This window comes from Oryx dammah, unplaced genomic scaffold (genome assembly GCF_014754425.2).
Source record: "Oryx dammah isolate SB20612 unplaced genomic scaffold, SCBI_Odam_1.1 HiC_scaffold_1, whole genome shotgun sequence".
Taxonomy (NCBI): Eukaryota; Metazoa; Chordata; class Mammalia; order Artiodactyla; family Bovidae; genus Oryx; species Oryx dammah.
In genome coordinates this window covers 25,968,384-25,987,768 of record NW_024070185.1, presented here as the reverse complement: position 1 = coordinate 25,987,768, position 19,385 = coordinate 25,968,384, and the positions used below count along the sequence as shown (strand labels likewise).

The 19,385-nt window shown below is 42.6% G+C and overlaps 1 protein-coding gene and 1 non-coding gene across 2 annotated transcripts in view; both read left to right on the top strand.

Moving 5' to 3' along the window:
- Positions 1-16,200, top strand: part of SH3GL2 (SH3 domain containing GRB2 like 2, endophilin A1) — a 227,630-nt gene extending 211,430 nt beyond the window's left edge. Inside the window, exons 4-9 of the mRNA XM_040238489.1 lie at positions 2,807-2,950; positions 5,365-5,498; positions 7,326-7,484; positions 9,905-10,008; positions 12,017-12,147; positions 14,444-16,200. Coding sequence (XP_040094423.1) covers positions 2,807-2,950; positions 5,365-5,498; positions 7,326-7,484; positions 9,905-10,008; positions 12,017-12,147; positions 14,444-14,643 — 872 coding nt within the window. The 3' untranslated portion in view covers positions 14,644-16,200. The remainder of the gene's footprint in view (positions 1-2,806; positions 2,951-5,364; positions 5,499-7,325; positions 7,485-9,904; positions 10,009-12,016; positions 12,148-14,443) is intronic.
- On the top strand, positions 514-620 carry LOC120867991. Its single transcript, XR_005722109.1, has one exon. It is a non-coding gene; the product is annotated as a U6 spliceosomal RNA (small nuclear RNA).
- Positions 16,201-19,385: the final 3,185 nt, after the last annotated feature.

Below are 19,385 nucleotides of genomic sequence, written 5' to 3'. Positions count from 1 at the left end.
TGGCAAACATAAAGATAATATGAAGAAGAGGAGTCAGGTCCCTCTAGAAGACAAGAGATGGAGAAGTCGATGGCACCCCACTCCAGTACTCTTGCCTGGAAAATCCCATGGACGGAGGAGCCTGGTGGGCTGCAGTCCATGGGGTCGCTAGGAGTCGGAGGCGACTGAGCGACTTCACTTTCACTTTCACTTTCATGCATTGGAGGAGGAAATGGCAACCCACTCCAGTGTTCTTGCCTGGAGAATCCCAGGGACGGGGGAGCCTGGTGGGCTGCAGTCCATGGGGTCACACAGAGTTGGACATGACTGAAGTGACTCAGCAGCAGCAGCAGCAGAAGACAAGAGAAAGGTGCCTAGGAGCACATCCAACTTGGTGATGCTATCTAGACTGAGATTATAGGAATTCTAGTGTCTTCAATTTGTAATTTCCAGGCTTCCTCTCTGTTTCTTAAAGTACTGCTTTTAAAAATCATTTAAAAACACTTATTGTAACACTTAAAAATGGTTAATTTAGTGCTCACTTTGGTAGCATATGTACTAAAATTGGAACAACGCAGAAAAGATCAGCATGGCCCCTGTACAAGGAAGACACGCAAATTTGTGAAGCAAAAAAATAAAGTTAATTTAGAGATCTGATGGTGTTTTTCAAGAACACAGAGGCTTACTAATCCAAGAGTCTTAAAAATACTTAACAGTTGTGAATAAATTTAAAGGCCCATTTCTCCAAATGGGGGCAGCTTGAACTAGAATGTGAAGGTGGGAGAGTAAAGATGGGGGCCTAGTTACAGAGATGGTAACGATTTGAAAGAAAAACTAAAGGATCGCTAGGTAAATATTTTAATTTGAAGAAATAGATAAACTAACAGAACCTGGTTTTCTTCCCCCTTCGCATGAAAATGTAGAACATATTTAAGATGTTCTTAAGTACTTAGTGGAAGAATAAAGTTCTTCACAATTGAACAACATTCAAAAAGACGAATCTAGAAATCAGCCACAGTATATTTAACTATTGCAATTACTTCAGGTAATTACTTACCAGAAGACAGCTCTCAGCAGAACCAAGATATAAGCACAAATCAGTAACCAGCTTTCCTAAAAGGAATAAATGTTTAGAGTGTAAAATGGTCAAAACAGGATTTGGAAGGATTAACCACCATGTGTGGCTTCCTTACTCTGTTTGATCTCCATTTATCTTCTTTCCTTCTGTTCATGTGCTCCCTCTTACTGTCTAGCGTCTGCTTGGCTCAGTTTCATTTGTGCTGCTATTATTCCTTCTCTGTGTTCCCCCAATACCTTGTGTGTGGAGCCTTTATCATATTTGCTGCCACTGTTACATATCTGACGCCTCACTACACTATGAGTACGTTGTCAGGGACTCTGTCTTTCCTGGATTTCAAATATGGCTTATTGTAGAAAAATCTTTGAATATAAACTCTAATGATAGTATTCCCCCCAAAAAATGTGTCTTCATATGACATTTTCAATTTTTAAAACTATGTGTGATATACTTTTCTATGAGGAGTAAAGAAAATGTGAATTTTATATTCTTATATTTTTCCAGGTACCACCAGGCTTTGCTTATTGCTGTTAGCAGGATTAACTGCTAATCATTATGTGACTCAAAGTTTAAAGATGCTTCTCTCCCAAAACCTTCCTTACAGCCACCCATACAAACTAGGGTGTTGCTATATTTTTGTGACTTGTTATAATCTCCCTGCATGACACTTAGTATATACACTTCACTCTAATGGCTTTTAAAATAGATGCTACCTTGTAAGCTTTGTTAAGGTAGAGACCATAGGTGTCTTGTTCGTTATAATATCCCTGGGACAGGCTTATAAGAGGATCCTCTCATAATAATTCTCCTTGTCTCCAGATTAAACCTTTGAAGCCCAACGTTTAAATAAAACTCTATTTGGACCTAATGTTCAAGATGAAATGTCAGCCAGTAAATTCTGTAAGGGGATTCTGTAAGGGGTTGCCATGCAGATGGAATCCTACATTAATATAGAGTCCCAACTCTGATAATGAACCTGAGAAACCATAGCATCAAGTTAATCATTGTGTCTAACGTGTCCTAATAACGCTGTTTCTTCCATGAAAACTGGATTTACTTTCTAGGCACTTCTCCTATAAAAATAAAAGCAAAAAAGAAATTGAAATGCTGTCTTTGTGGCACAAAACTCGTTTTCCGAAGCAGTTATGTTCAAGTGAAGTAATTAAATCTTTTTAATGAACACAATATTTCTGTTCTTCATGGGTCTGTTTACTGTCAGAATCTTAGTAAAGAAGTGATTTTGCAAATAGTTCTATTTTATACGTGGTCTAAGTGAAACATGGCAGAAGGCCCACGTTGCAAGAATTAACAATGAATTTCCTACTTCGTCCATAGGCTCCTAGAATTGAAATACAAAAGCAGAATCCTAGAACTTAGAGGCCACATAACCCCATGGTTTTTAAGTGCTTTCCCAGGTCCACAGAAGAACTGCATGCCACAGCAGTGAGAAGAGATGGGAAGATGGGCAGGAGGACACAAAGATGGGACCTTCGCCTGGAGAGCTTTGCCTTTCCTGTTAATTTCCTCATGAGATTCTGAAAGAAAGGGAGAGTTTAGTGATGAAAAGGGCATGCTTGTGTTTTATCTGTGGACCAACTTGCACATATTATAGATAAAGACATTGGTGAAGGTACAATTTTCAGTAACTGAACTGGTTTAGAGTCTGCTCAGGGCCTGATTCTCTACCGAGCCCTGTTTTTCCTACATCACACTGCCTACTTTGAAAGTCTCTTATTTCTTTGCCTGCAGCTTCCAGAGCCAAACTCAGCATGATCAACACCATGTCAAAAATCCGTGGCCAGGAGAAAGGGCCGGGTTACCCCCAGGCCGAGGCGCTGCTGGCGGAGGCCATGCTCAAGTTTGGAAGAGAGCTCGGAGATGACTGCAACTTTGGTAACGTGTGCTTCCTCACATTTCCAGTTAGCATTTGTCCTGGGGATCTTAGTGCCACCGAAAAAAACCCTGCAGGGAATAATTAAGACCATTTCATAGTTTGATTCTCAGTTTTGGGTCTTGTACACATGGGCCCCTTATGTGTTTTCAGAGTTGCTTTGCCATTTTTTAGTGTCATTTGTCTTAGAAATTTTATTCACTTTCTTTCTTCCTCATAAGATCCCATCATTACCATAGCTGGCAGACACAGCCAGATGCCTGGATATTTACCACTGTGTGTGTCTGGCAGTGACTGAGCGTTGGGGCAGAGGGAACTGTCACACTCAGCAGTGGGTCAACACCCCACTTCACAAGCTTTTTCTTAGCTTCTGCTCATCTGTGTAGGGTACCTAATGTGACACCCCTGGTGAATTCCTTTACCTCGCTCTCCTTGGACCCACAGCTGCCATGCTAACCACCTTCTGTTTTCACTCCTTCAAAATGTGAGGTCACAGCAAATAACTGTCCTTCCTAATCGAGCCCTGCTCTCCCTTCCAAGTTTTTGCTGAATACATTGACCTTAAACAGATCTCCTCTAGGGGAGAGCGAGTACTTGGGACTTCCCTGGCCGTCCAGTCGTTAAGAATCAGTGCTTCCACTGCAGGGGTCATGGGTTTCATCCCTGATCAGGGAACAAAGATCTCACACTCCAAGCAGTGTGGCCAAAAATAAATAAAAAGATGAAAATAAAGAAGGCACTAGTGGTGAAGAACCACCTGCCAATGCAAGAGATGTGAGACATGGGTTCAATCCCTGGGTTGGGAAGATCCCCCGAGGAGGGCATGGCAACCCACTCCAGTATTTTTGCCAGGAGAATCCCAAGGACGTAGGAGCCTGGCAGGCTGCAGTCCATGGGGTCACAAAGAGTTGGACACAACTGAAGTGACTTAGCATACACACGTGCAAGTACTTATGGAGGGCTTCCCAGGTGGCGCTAGTGGTAAAGAACCCATCTAGCAATGCAGGAGACACAAGAGATGAGCTCAATCCCTGGGTCAGGAAGATCCCCTGGAGGAGGACATGGCAACCCACTCCAGTATTCTTGCCTGGATAATCCCATGGACAGAGGAGCCTGGCGGGCTGCAGTCCATAGGGTCACAAAGAGCCAGACACGACTGAAGTGACTTAGCACACATGCACAAGTACTAACAAAGGAGGGTTCAGTCCAGTCGCTCAGTCGTGTCTGACTCTTTGCCACCCCATGAACCGCAGCAGGCCAGGCCTCCCTGTCCATCACCAACTCCCGGAGTTCACTCAGACTCACGTCCATCAAGTCCATGATGCCACCCAGCCATCTCATCCTCTGCTGTCCCCTTCTCCTCCTGCCCTCAATCTTTCCTAGCATCAGTTCAGTTCAGTCCAGTCACTCAGTCGTGTCCAACTCTGCGACCCCATGAATCGCAGCACGCCCGGCCTCCCTGTCCATCACCAATTCCCAGAGTTTACTCAAACTCATGTCCATCGAGTCAGTGATGCCATCCCGCCATCTCATCCTCTGTCATCCCCTTCTCCTCCTGCCCCCAATCCCTCCCAGCATCAGGGTCTTCTCCAATGAGTCAACTCTTCACATGAGGTGGCCAAAGTACTGGAGTTTCAGCTTTAGCATCAGTCCTTCCAATGAACACCCAGGACTGATCTCCTTTAGAATGGACTTGCAGTCCAAGGGACTCTCAAGAGTCTTCTCCAATATCACAGTTCAGAAGCATCAATTCTTCGGCACTCAGCTTTCTTCACAGTTCAGTTCTCACAACCATACATGACCAGTGGAAAAACCATAGCCTTGACTAGACGGACCTTTGTTGGCAAAGTAATGTCTCTGTGTTTGAATATACTATCTAGGTTGGTCACAACTTTCCTTCCAAGGAGTAAGCGTCTTTTAATTTCATGGCTGCAATCACCATCTGCAGTGATTTTGGAGCCCAAAAAATAAAGTCAGCCACTGTTTCCACTGTTTCCCCATCTATTTGCCATGAAGTAATGGGACCAGATGCCATGATCTTCGTTTTCTGAATGTTGAGCTTTAAGCCAACTTTTTCACTCTCCTCTTTCACTTTCATCAAGAGGCTCCTCCAAAGGAGGGTAGGGAATTTCCAATTCCTTTTCAAAGGAAAAGCAAACTTTTATATTCTCTATAGTAAGGAATGCCGGCTCCCACCCCCAGGGGCACTGAGTCTGCTGTACTCAATGAACTTTCAAGAACTGCCTCAGATGGAAAATACACTGATCTCCAGAGGGCATTATGTACCGTCTCTTGTCTTGGTTGTCTTCAGAAGACAGGCAGCTGTTCCTGGGTTTGGTCTGTGATGGGCCCTATTATTGCAAGTGCATTTCATCTTTGTTCTTTAATGTTCAGGGGCTTCCTTATTACCTTGCAGGCCCAGCGCTTGGTGAGGTAGGGGAGGCCATGAGGGAACTCTCGGAGGTAAAGGACTCCTTGGACATGGAAGTGAAGCAGAACTTCATTGACCCCCTTCAGAATCTTCATGACAAAGATCTGAGGGAAATTCAGGTACCTGCTACTAGTTATTTGGGAACTGGATGTTGGAACTGTACAGATGCAGGTCCCCTTTTCCTTTAGGAAACATTTTTAAAAACTTACCATGCATGTTGTCAACACTGAGCATGTGAACTGTAAAAAATCCAGGATGAAAAATCAAGATAAATGATAAATGTAGTACTTTTTGCCCCCACTATTATGACTGTGCCACTGACGAGTATTACATTTAATTTCTCCATGTTCGGTTTTCAAGTTTTTCAAGCATTTTTCTCCAGAAGGATATTCTTTCCCTGACTATACATTTTTATTAATTATTCTCTGTTTTCTGGGATGATTTCACCCTCTAAAATACCAGTTGTACCAGTTCCTAGCTTGTATACGCTGTTCATCTTTTACTTTATAAACTTGTGTTTTCATAATGGTTGTTAGACTTGAGGAAGAACACCCAACTATCCTTTCTAAAATATGTAGAACAGTTTAGTTTTTCCAGATAAATAATGTTCAACTGGCTGTAACCTCTAACTAGGTATGTGATGTTTGCTCATCCATTCTTTCAACAGATATCTGTTTAGCTTGTCTGAAATTTGATTTTCAGATAAATGAAGTCTCTGCAATCTCTAGCTTAAATCTTCAACCCTGCCACGCTGTTGCTAGGTGGCAGACTCACTCCAAACCTAACGTGTCTCTCTGATTCCAGTGCTCTGTTTTGCAGCTGACTGCAGATTCAGACATTTTAAAAGGATATTCCTTCCAAAGGAATAAGCACTTAGTTTGGATCAGGGCATGGGCTGGAGGCAGGGTGTGTGGTGGCAGGAAGGTCAAGGGTATTCTTCCTCCCTCCTTCTCATTTCTTCCCCTTTCCCAACTTCATTTTCATTTCCTTCCCTCTCACTCCCTGAACACCCAGGGTCAAGAGAAATCTAGCACATTTTCCCCACCCGTTAATAGTGGGACACTGCAGCTCATAGGAAAAGAGTACTTTGTGGCTTTGCAAAACTACTTTCCTAATTGGTTACTGGAAGCATTGGGGCAAGGCTGGGCAGTCCCACACCTGGAATGTGTGCATCAGGGGTGATGCAAAGGGGAATTGCTGCGCAGTGTTGGGGGTTAGGTCCTGATGAAGGTCTCTTTCAAGTTAGGTCTTAGGACTCAGTGTCATCATCTGTCAGATGGGAGACTTAAATTAATCCATGATTCTCCTAAAGCTGCATCAGTCTGTTAGGGTAAGTGCTGAGACCAAGTTGCCTAGGCCCCAGCCCTGGATATTCTAATTCAGGTGATCAAGAATCCGTAGTTTTAGTAAACATCTTAAGGTGATTCTAATAGACTGGATTACCTCAAAAATAAATCCCTTCCAGCACAAATGTTTTATGATATGAAAAAGGAAGAATACTTTTCTTTCTCACTTCATTTCAAGGAAACCATTTTTCCTCTGCCTTCTCACGAGATACCATTTCCTTGAAGATGGAGACTTGTGAGCCCCATATGTCTGTGCTTTCTAAACCTTCCTAGCTTCCACCCCTAGTCATAGGGTGGAAAGGCATATATTCTACCTTAGCTTTGACCCAGCAGGGGAAGACAATAAAGAGGATCAGTATTTTCCACAATTTCTTTCTTGCTGTTAATTATTCTTAAAGGTGTTTCCCAAACATAGATGTCTTAGCCTTTAGAAGCATTTGCCCCCATTGGTGTGTGTTTCTTTATTTCTCTGGTGACGTGATGTTTTAGAACTTAGCCTGTCTTATTTTGGAAACCAATAGGCATGGTAGGGAAGTGAGCTGTAAATAGTCCTTTTCCATAGGTCCCTTCAAAGCACATTTCTGCCCTTGATTTTTTCAGCATCATCTGAAGAAGTTGGAGGGGCGACGCCTGGACTTTGATTACAAGAAGAAACGACAAGGCAAGATTCCTGATGAAGAGTTACGTCAAGCTCTGGAGAAATTTGATGAGTCCAAGGAGATTGCTGAGTCAAGCATGTTCAATCTCTTAGAGATGGATGTGAGTGACTCTCCTGTGGTTTTTAATTTAACTTCACCTTTGAGGGACAGGATTAATGTGTTAAAGGGTTATGTAATTTAAAATGTGAGTGACTGATAGTACTATGTGGTGAAAGCTTCAGTAGATAGTTATTTTTTAAAATAATTTAAAATTATAAAGTAGACTGAGAAATTGTAAAGCTGTTTCTATATTCCTGTAGTTTGCTGTGAGCTTCCCAGGTGGTACTAGTGATAAAGAATCCACCTGCCAGTGCCACAGACGCAAGACTCAGGTTCAATCCCTGGGCCAGGAGGAGACCCTGCAGTAGATACAGCAACACATTCCAGTAATCTTACATAGAAAAATTCCATGGACAGAGGAGCTGGCAGGCTCCAGTCCATGGAGTAGCAAAGAGTCAGATACAAATGAGCACACACACACACACACACACACACACACACAAATGACAGCACAACAAAAAGTTTGATGTAACTAGATTTTTGTCTGTTAATAATCTTAAACTATTATAAATAGTAGGGAGATAAAGAATGTTTCTGTTGACCTGGGCTTCCCTGGTGGCTCAGATGGTAAAGAGTCTGCCTGCAATGCTAGAGACCTGGGTTCAGTCCCTGGGTTGGGAAGATCTCCTGGAGAAGGGAATGGCTACCCACTCCAGTATTCTTGCCTGGAGAATTCCATGACACAGGAGTCTGGCAGGCTACAGTCTATGGCATCACAAAGAGTCAGATACAACTGAGTGACTTTCGCTTTCTGATGACCTATATAAGTCCAATAGTTTAACCAAATACTCTGTTGAAATGTGAAATGTAAGGCAAATTGACTTCAGATTAAATAAGAAAATCAGTCATTGTAGTCAGTAAGTATGTGTCCAATATACATTCAGTTCAGTTCAGTCACTCAGTCATGTCAAACTCTTTGCGACCCCATGGACTGCAGCACACCAGGCTTCCCCATCCATCACCATCTCCTGGAGTTTGCTCAAACTCATGTCCATCGAGTCAGTGATGCCATACAACCATCTCATCCTCTGTCATCCCCTTCCCCTTCTGCCTTCAGTCTTTCCCAGCATCAGGGTCTCATTCCAGTGAGTCAGCTCTTCACATCAGGTGGCCAGAGTATTGGAGATTCAGCTTCAGCATCAGTCCTTCCAACAAATATTCAGGACTGATTTCCTTTAGGATGGACTGGTTGGATCTCTTTGTAGTCCAAGGGACTCTCAACAGTCTTCTCCAACACCACAGTTCAAAAGCATTGATTCTTCGGTGCCAGCTTCATGTATGGTTAAGATGGTCTATATTTTGAGGTCAAGTTCACCTTTTCTTTCCAAAGGTAATTACAGTTAAGGTTGAAGATTGTCACATAGATACTACATTTGGGATATAGGTGAGATAGTTTAAAAGTTGCCTTCACATTTCCAGAATGCTGAATTATTTTGCATGGCTTTAAAATTTGCTTTCTCACCACTCATGTCATAAGACCTGTTAACCAGATTTTCTGTCCTTGCTCATCTTCACCTCTAGCCCCATCAGTTGCTCACCAGCTTCTGCCAAGATATTTACAGAGCCTTTAGGTATTTACCACCCTCCTTGATTGGTGACAGGGGAGGCATGTTGAACATATCCAGACTTCCAAACTCTCCAGGAACATTGCTAGTTTGTGATTATGTAAAACAATGTGTCTATCTACCTACCGAGGAGGAACACCATGAGGGAGAGGGTAACCTGAGTCACAACATTCCTTCTCTTCACCAAGGACCCAGGCCCACTCCAAAACTCATGGGGTAGCATTGCCTGTATTCACTCAGAGGCCACTATTCAACTGGATCACAACAAAAGACACAACATGAAGAGTAACCAAGGATGCTCAGAATATTAGAGGTGGAGTGAACCCAAGGTGTCACTTAACCCAACCCTTTTATATTGCGGATGAGGGTCAGAGAGAACAAAAGATTTTCTGTCAAACCACACTGCCTCCCATAGTGCCTCATATGAGAAATCAATATTTACGTTTTTATTAACAGCACTGATATTGACTTAGCATAAGAAGTATAGACAGCAAAGAATGTTCTTGTCAATGCATCTTTTGTCCTATAGAAAGTCAATCAAAGAAGCCAAACCCTAATCAGAAGGTTGTGGCTAAGCATGAGACTGTTTGATGAGAGCTTTGTGATCTCTGGGAGGATCTCTGACTAATGTTTCTTCTCCTAGAACTAGAGTTTCCAAGCACAGGGATGCTCTCTTACCTTTAATCAATTTGTTACCTGCAAAGCTGTCAGTTAGCCTGGCTCCCTGCACAGTCATGGGCACTGCCAAGCACTGGGCTGTGTGTCAGGGGTAGCTGCGTCATTTGGACTGGACAGTAGCAGATGATCCAGGGCTGTAACCTGATAACTGAGACGTGATTCGCCCGTTGATCTGCAGATCGAGCAGGTGAGCCAGCTGTCTGCGCTCGTCCAAGCCCAGCTGGAGTACCATAAGCAGGCAGTCCAGATCCTGCAGCAGGTCACTGTCAGCCTGGAGGAAAGGTATTGTACAGTTCCCTGCATTTCCCATTTCCATTTCCTTGCTATAAAATGGTGTAGAAAGAAGTGGAAATATTAGAATACATTAGAAGAAAAACTTTCTTCACGATTCCTACTGATCCTACATAAGCAACTTGTGAATCATTTGTTTAGATCTTATATTGTCTTGGGCTCTGTTTTCCTTCATTTCCTTCTCTTTCCTTCATTCCTTCCTAATATTGTGTTTGGGCTTCCCTGGTGGTTTAGTGGTGAAGAACCTACCTGCCAGTGCAGGAGACGTAGGTTCGATCTCTGGGTCGGGAAGATCCCCTGGAAAAGGAAATGGCAACCCGCTCCAGTATTCTTGCCTGGGAAATCCTATGGATAGACGAGCCTGGTGAGCTACAGTCCATGGGGTCACAAAAGAATTGGACACAACTTAGTGACTAACCAACAATCATCATGTGTTTTATGAGCAATCAATACGTAGGAAATACTTTGTCTGCCACAGATGGGACCCCCCAGGAGGCTGCTAATGATAACGGGTGTGATTTGCCATCCAGCTATGCTATGGGTACGGAAGGCATGTCATCATCAGTCGTGTAACAGCCCTGTAAACCAAGTATTGTTAACCTCACCTAACAGACCAGCAAACCTGGGCTCAGGGTCACGCAGCGGTGATGCAGGGGCTCCCGTGTAAGCATAACCTATCGGAAAGCCTGTGTCGTTTCACACTTTGTGTTTCTCTAAGTGGTGAGGAGGTCCATCAGAGGGAGCTGATTACTTATGCCTGTTCAGCCTCCTCAGATGGGCCCCGTATCCTGGCTGGGAAGGTTTAATTATTAGAGCTGTGAGGCACAGCCTGCACAGCTGTGTGTGGTGGCCCTGTGCTGTGTAATATGTGTTATTTTATTTGAGCTGAATGTATGCACATCAAAGGATTGCCTCAAGAGATTTTATTCTCAGCTTATGGCCAGATTAGGCTCTCAGAGCTGATGATATGGCTATCAATGCACAAGGCCTCCTGCAGGTATAGGGCTGTGTTATGAGAAACTTACGCAACCTGTTGCCATGTGGCCAGCCTCTTCCTCTCCTCAGTGTCTTCCTTGACCAGTGTTTGGACAGTGAACCCTTGTGGAAACGTGTCATGCTCTGAAGCCTCTAGGAGGGTTGAAAGCCATGCATTTCGTCGTACTAAAGAAGCGTGATACATCTTTGTGACATCTGCTGAGCAGGAAGCCCACTTTTCTTTTTTCCTTCTGAACTATGTTCAGAGCTGTCGTTCTACAATTGCCATACCCTAGACGCCCCCACACTTGCGGATTGGCCATGCACTTTGCTTAGTGAGCATCTGGCGCTGTGGGAAACACTTCAGGGTGTACAGAATAAATATGTTTGCTGCCTGTACCTTTCCCACTTCCTCTCGTCTCCCTTGGATTCTTTCTCCTTCCTCTGTGCTGTACCCAGAGTATACCGTATTTCCTCCTCTCCTCCCTCCACACATTCTCAAGCTCAGTAGGGAATAACTGTCTTCTGGGAACAGCTATTCATCTAGAAATGACTGCTAACCATCTTTTACTTTTCTCCTCAAACCCTCTCTGACTTCTCCATGGACAGTAGACTCCACCCCAGCTCCACCTCTGTGTTCCTATAACATTTTATGCGCATCTCCATAATAGTGTTTACTACAGTTTACAGTAATCAGTTGTTTATGTTCTGTCTTCCCAGAACATAAGCTTGAGGGTAAGACCTGTGACTGATTGGTCTTTGTGTTCCTGGCACCTAACACAGTGCATCCTTGCAAAGTGAGCTCTGAGTAAATGAGGGAGTAAGTGAGAGGAAGAATGAAGACAGTGAGAGTATAACCATAGAGGGTGTGACTGTGGCATAAAACATGGAGAAAGACACAGAAAAGAAAACTAAGGATCCTTTCTCATATTCCACAATGGTAGATTGGTGGGTAACCTAAGTATTTTCTGGCTTTTCTTTTTGTGTCTTAATTGGCTGCATCCCCTTTTTCTTTTTAATGCAGAATAAGACAAGCTTCATCCCAGCCAAGAAGGGAGTATCAGCCTAAACCTCGAATGAGCCTGGAGTTTTCAACTGGGGACAGCACTCAGCCCAATGGGGGCCTCTCCCACACAGGCACCCCCAAACCTGCAGGTAAGGAGCTGATAGCTGCAGAACCCATTCCACAGGCCTTGGGCACCCCAGTTGACATGCTTCCAGAAATTCTAGGAGTGGTCCAGTCTGGCTATGTGAGGAATACACAGTAATATATTTCTTACAGAATGGTGTTGTCAGATAGAAACTTAATGGAGTTCCTTCTTGTCTCATTGACTCTCCCTTCCTCTCCTTTACTCTCTCCCCTCTGTTAAACTTTCTTTGTAAGTCCCTTATTTTCTCACTGTCCACCATCAGCCCACACTTACCTGCTGCAGCAAGCACATTTGATTTTGACCTGACTTTGTGGTCTTAAAATCACCTTAATATGTCAGTTTCATTGTAGGGATGTCATGGGTTTCTTTCTGCCTGGTTTTCTGCTTGTATGAATCTTGCCTGCATAAAGGGGAATGCCCCTGGACAGCACGTGCCCACATACACTCACTTATAACCCACAGACAGCAGCTCTAGGAAACTGGATTTCTGGAATCAAAGAAACACATGGGCGAATATATTTGCAGGTGAATATATTCTGAGTCTCAATAGCTGCTCAACTTTCCTCCTCTCCCTACCCTCCAGCCAGTTCACTGTGCTGTGGTAACAGGTTGGTACAGTAAAAGTGAAAACTTATTTTCTATCAAGGATATTGGTATATACCCAGTAATGTATCCTTTTAGCTGACACCACTGCTGTCCACCTGCTATATGCAGATTGGGTAAAAGCCTGTGCTTGCGATATATTCAGCCTTAGTAATCTGCTTAGTTGAAGAAGAGGAACTGTCTGATACTAGATGTGGACGGTAAGGATATGCAGCTTTCTTCCATGTTTCTTGCATCCCCAGTGCTCAATGTTCGATGGGAGGAAACATAGGTGTCCTCAGAAGACTACAAAGGAAAGAAGTGAGGTGTATGATGATAGTGGGAGCTCTCTGCCCCTTGTGCTGAGCTCTGCTCACAGCACTCCATGTGTGGATAACAGCAGTGGTTTTTAGAAGTTAGCCGGTTATAAGGACTAGTCATGTAAGTTATAGGTAACCTGTTCTCTGGTGCTCAGAAACCAATCACATATTCCACGTTTCTCTCAGAGACTCATTAACTTGCTTTCTCTAAATAAAATAAATAAATGTTATTGTTCCCCTTCAAAGCCATCTAGGTGGCATGGATCTGCATGCACTTGTCAGAGTTTATTAGTATATATGTATGCCTACTCTGTCAGTATGTTACTGATTTAACACAGATCTCTTTTAAGATATGGGCCCATCCATCATTATTTAAATCAAGGTAAATATATTATTTTTCTATGCCATAGCTCTGATGGACACACATCATAGTCATATATGCGGTATATTAATGCACAAGTATAATTATATCACTTTTATATAGTCTCATTTAATAGCCACAGTAGTACCATGAAATAAGCTCTAACTGTTCATTCCAATTTTAGACAAAGCAACTGAGACTGAAGTACCTTATGCAAGGTCACAGAGAGTAAGAACTTGAACACAATGTTTTATATTGTCTTGTTTTTCACTATATTACAGCAACTTCCAGAGACTGAGGTCTTTATTTTTTAAAAGTGTGAACTGCACTGTTATTCTGATGCTGCAAAACATTCCATGTAGTGAACTGTACTATTTCATATAGGCAGAGATCTTAAAGTGCTAGTGTGGAAAGAATTTTGGCCATGCTCCATGATGAACCTAAATCTCCTATGCTGTGCTATGCTAAGTCACTTCAGTTGTGTCTGATTCTTTGCAACCCTATGGACCGTAGCTCACTAGGCTCCTCTGTTCACGGGATTTCCCAGGCAAAAATACTGGAGTGGGTTGCCATGCCCTCCGCCAGGGGACCTTTCTGACCCAAAGATCGAACCCTTGTCTCTTAAGTCTCCTGCATTGGCAGATGGGTTCTTTACCGCTAGTGCCACTTGGGAAGTCCACATCTCACTAAGACTCCTTAAGTCATTGGGCCTTCCGTCTCTGCACATTGTTAGGAAGGCCAGCCTCGATGAACTGTGTTGTATGTACCAAAAGAATAGATGTGACCAATTTTTAATACTGGAAAAAGAAACAGGAATTCAGCAACTCCCAGAAACGTGAGAAAACTTCTGAAGACTGGTAGAGAGCAAGGAGCCATGCAGCAGACGCTGGGGACCACTGCCAAGAGGAAGCTTCAGCAGGAAGAGGAGAGGGAGGAGCCGAGGCGGGCAGCAAGGCAGGCAGGTGCCGCAGGCAGTAGTTGCATGTGTTAAATTCCCCTTGTCTCTCTGTGTTCTTCTCTCCTGCTCTCACTCCCAGGTGCCCCAATGGATCAGCCCTGCTGCCGAGCTCTGTACGACTTTGAACCTGAAAATGAAGGGGAGTTGGGTTTTAAAGAGGGTGATATCATCACACTCACTAACCAGATTGATGAGAACTGGTATGAGGGGATGCTCCACGGCCAGTCAGGTTTCTTCCCCATCAATTATGTGGAGATTCTGGTTGCTCTGCCCCACTAGGATGTTAACGCTGGCTGCCTCACCTCTTCTTGACCCAGATAGTTAGGTTTAACCACTGCTTTGGTAATGCTGCTTACAATACATCCCAAGTGCAGGCTGCAGTGGTCCAAGTCGTCAAGCCCCACTGAGTATGTTTGGTTGACTTGTGTGATCCGACAAGAGTCATGGTGATGGATGATATCTTCTTAGCCTGGTGGGCATGGCATGTGCTTGTACAATACCATTTGAGACCAGCCAGTAGTCACAGAACTGCTGTTTACACAGTTCTCAGGAGGCTGTGGCCTCTGAGAATTGGACCATGAGCCACATCACATATCCACCATCCTACTGAAGATATTATCTATCACCGGCGGGCCATCTCCAGGTCTCAGGTTCTCCATTTAAGTAGAAGAGAAAGTTCTTGTTTTCACATCAGCCCCTCCCAAATGTGTGAGTCACAGAACTGTCCAAGAAAGCCTCCCTCACCAGCAAATTATCTTCTTGTCTGAATGAGTGAATCCCTGGACGCTCTCATAGAAAGTGTTGAGTGTGGGTTCAAAGCCTTCTCTGAAAAGTCTCCTTTGTTTCCCTGCTTCTGCCTGTTTCTGAGGCTCAGCTGGTTTTCTTCCCTCCCTGCTGTTAAAGCCAGAGGGTGATTCCCATTTATCTCTAAGTAAGACGGTCATCATGTTGTGGGAGGAGCTGAAGAGGTTCTCTACTATGAGGAATTGGAAAGGACCTGGTCGCCAAGCTTTCCTTTCTTGCTGTACAGAAACCAGATATGTATACAGGGCATTTCTGAAGGTACACGGAAGGGGGAACAGTTGTCTTCACTTCAGTTCTGTTTGTGAATTACATGTTTCATGAATCCATTTGGTACAGTAACACAAGAAGAGCACTCGAAACCATTTCTCCACTAGTTCATAGACCAAGAAACAGGAACTATCTTCCCATTCCACTTTCACCTTGTGTTCTTTGAACATCGTTTGTGCATATTCTGCCCTCAATGAGGACCAAATAAAGACGATTTTTGTGCTTAGCAGTTTAAGATGTGTGGCTGCATATGCAAGACTCTTTCGCAGTTCAGTAACGACGTTGATTTCTGTCCCTTCTATCTCCTCTTCATGTGTGTACAGTGCTATGCGTACGCTTATGAGTTGTTGTTTTTGTATCAGTCATGAAAGTCTTGTTAGGTATCCAGAGTTCTATTTATCTAGCTGTACAGATTCTTTCAGAAGTTTAATGTGCTGCTTCGGATGTGCCACTTGCGGTTGTGGATCATGTGGAGTGAAAGGCAAATCTTACCGCTTAATGTATAAAGTCTTCCCACGGGAAGCATTGCTGTTTCCAATAAATATTGCTGAAGACAGAACCAAAGGCTCCGGTGCTTTATTTTGTGTTAGTTGTCCGGGTCCAGCAGTGGGTGGACTAGTCTTCATTGCCTTCTGATACAGCCAAAGCATACCTGCTTTCCAACCTCAGACCTACTTCTCTGTAAGCAGGGCAAGTTCCGTTATCAAGAAGGAGTTAGCTGGGACACTGGTAACTTCTTGGTAACCCTGGGAAGGAGGAGATTTGGGGGAAAAAAAAAAGATAAGAAAGTAGGAAGAAAAAGACTTCTATAAAAGTTAAATGAGATAGCATCATGTTGATATCATGAGAAGAATATAATGTTCAGAGGAGCAAATAAAAGATATCATTCCAATCAGTCTTTTGTTTTCTTTCATGCTTGAAGAGAAAGGAACTGACATGGAAATACAGATTGGCCAAAAGCCAGCATTCTTTTCTCTTGTTGTGTCTATTGGGGGTGGGAGGTGGGAGGAGGGGAGCAGTGCATACAGAACATGTATTTCCTGAGCTCCTGAGAAAATAAACATGTCTTTGTGTACTGGGCATCCTTGTATTCTTCCATGCTGAGGGCAATAATCCAAAAGTTCTAAAAAAAGCAAGTAGTTTTAATCTAACTTCTAAAGATTTACAGAAGATATACTAACTACACATATATATTATATATAAATTTCTCTAACTGAAATTTTTTTTCTACCTGTGAGTTAGAGTATTACAGATCAATTCTTCAAACCAGTTTAAAGAAGAAATTATGAATGACTTTACTGTGACTGGATAAAATCCAAAAGAATCACAGGTAAACTATTAGACTCAATAAGCAAATTTAATAGGATTACTGGATGTATAATCAGTATCCAAAAAATGTAATATACCAGTAACTGTCAATTAGAAAAAAGTAATTAAAATGTACATCATTTACAAAGGCATAAAAATTCAAGTCCGTAGATATAAATCTAATAAGAATTATGAAAGAACTCTATGTAGAAATTTATAAAACATGTTTGAGAAGAAATAAAGAAGACCCTAAATGAGTGAAGAGATATTTATGGATTGGAAAAGCTCAACATTGTAAATATGTTATTTCTACTCAGATTGACATATAGGTTTAGCGCAATTTCAACCAAAATCTCAGGAAGTTTTGAAAATTGACAAGCATATCATAAAAGTTATGTGAAAATGCAAGTGGATATTTCTTTCTAAAGAAGAACAACAAAGATGGAGGACATTTTCTTGATATAAAACATGAAGTTACAGTAATTAAGAAAGTGTGATGTTGATATGGGGACAGGACATAGATGATCTGTTCAGAAGAGCAAGTCCAGATAGAAACCTATATATAGTCAAGCAATATTTGAACCAGTGAGGCTTTCTGTTGTCTTTAACGCTACGCATGCCAATGGGGCCGTACCTGTGTAATAGTAGTTCTGTAACATCAAAGGGAAACTAACAGCAAGACCCAGCACCACACAGAGTAATCTCATAATGCGTTAATGTCAAATGAAACAAAAACCACATCTTCCAGGAAGAACTCGATGTTTAAGGGAGTCTTTTCCAGATTTGGAACTATCTGAATTCCTTATTTTTACTGAAGAAGAATAAATTCATTTTTATAAAACTTTACATACAGAAACAGCTGAGAGCTTTGTGGATCACCACTGAGAAGCTGAATCTACCCCCATATGTATATTTTCCTAAGTCTAATCCTAGAATGAACTGTCAGAGGTGGAAAGAGAGGCAGGACTAAACTAAACTGAACCAATATGGCAAATTATGAGGCAGTTGTCTCATTTAGTTTTTGTTTTTGTAATATGTCTGATAAGTTTTCAAGAGAATACTTCCTGGGAAACTATTTTTCCTTAGTTTTTCTTTGCTAAAAAAAAAAAGTGAACAGTAAGAATGGCATGACTGAGAATTGAAGTTTCCCTTACACTGTTTATAACATACACCCTGCAATTTGCCAACACTTATTCTATATCCATTTAGCAGTGGTTTAGGATATTAAGATTATCCGAAAGCTCTTTTCAAGACAGCTTCTAGAGTTCTAAATCAAACCATGTGGGCACTTTTTAAGACTCATTTCAAGACCGTCTTATTAACCAGATTAAGAACTGAATTGCTGATTATCAGAGAAATGAAAATCAATGCTCCAATGAGGGATCACCTCACACCAATCAGAATGGCCATCATCAAAATGTCTCCAGACACTAAATGCTGGAGAGAGTGTGGAGAAAAGGAAACACTCCTAAGTTGCTGGTGGGAATGTAAATTAGTTGAGACACTATGGAGAACAGTATGGAGATTCCTCAAAAGCAAAAAAAGCTAAAGAGTTAGCATATGATCCAGAAGTCCCAATCCTAAGCATATATGCAGAGAAGATGAAGACTAATTTGAAAAGACACATACACCCCAACGTTCATCAGTCAGTCAGTCATTTCAGTCGCTCAGTCATGTCTGACTGTGACCCCATGGACCGCCTCACATCAGGCTTCCCTGTCCATCACCAACTCCTGGAGCTTGCTCAAACTCATGTCCATCGAGTCAGTGATGCCATCTAACCATCTCATCCTCTGTCATCCTCTTCTCCTCCTACCTTCAGTCTTTCTCAGCATCAGGGTCTTTTCTAATGAGTCAGTTCTTTGTATCAGGAGGCCAAAGTATTGGAGCTTCAGTTTCCACATCAGTCCTTCCAATGAATATTCAGGACTGTTTTCCTTAAGGATTGACTGGTTTGATCTCCTCACAGTCCAAGGGACTCTTAAGAGTCTTCTCCAACACCACAGTCAAAAGCATCAGTTCTTTGGCACTCAGCTTTCTTTATGCTCCAACTGTCATATCCATACATGACTACTGGAAAAATCATAACTTTGACTATACGGATCTTTGTCAGTAGTAATGTCTGTGCTTTTTAATACACTGTCTAGGTTGGTCATAGCTTTTCTTCCAAAGAGCAATCATCTTTTCATTTCATGGCTGCAGTCACCATCTGCAGTGATCTTGGAGCCCCGCTAAAACAAAGTCTGTCACTCCATTGTTTCCCCATCTATTTGCCACGAAGTGATGGGACCAGATGCCATGATCTTAGCTTTTTGAATGCTGAGTTTTAAGCCGGCTTTTTCAGTCTCATCTTTCACTTTTATCAAGCAGCTCTTTAATTCCTCTTCGCTTTCTGCCATAAGGATGGTGTCATTTGCATATTTGAGGTTATTGATATTTCTCCTAGAAATCATTACAGCTTGTGCTTCATCCAGTCTGGCATTTCACATGATGTACTCTGCATATAAGTTAAATAAGCAAGGTGAAAATATACAGCCTTGATGTACTCCTTTCCCAATTTGTAACCAGTCTGTTGTTCCATGTCTGGTTCTAACTAGTGCTCCTTGACCTGCATACAGGTTTCTCAGGAGGCAGGTAAAGTG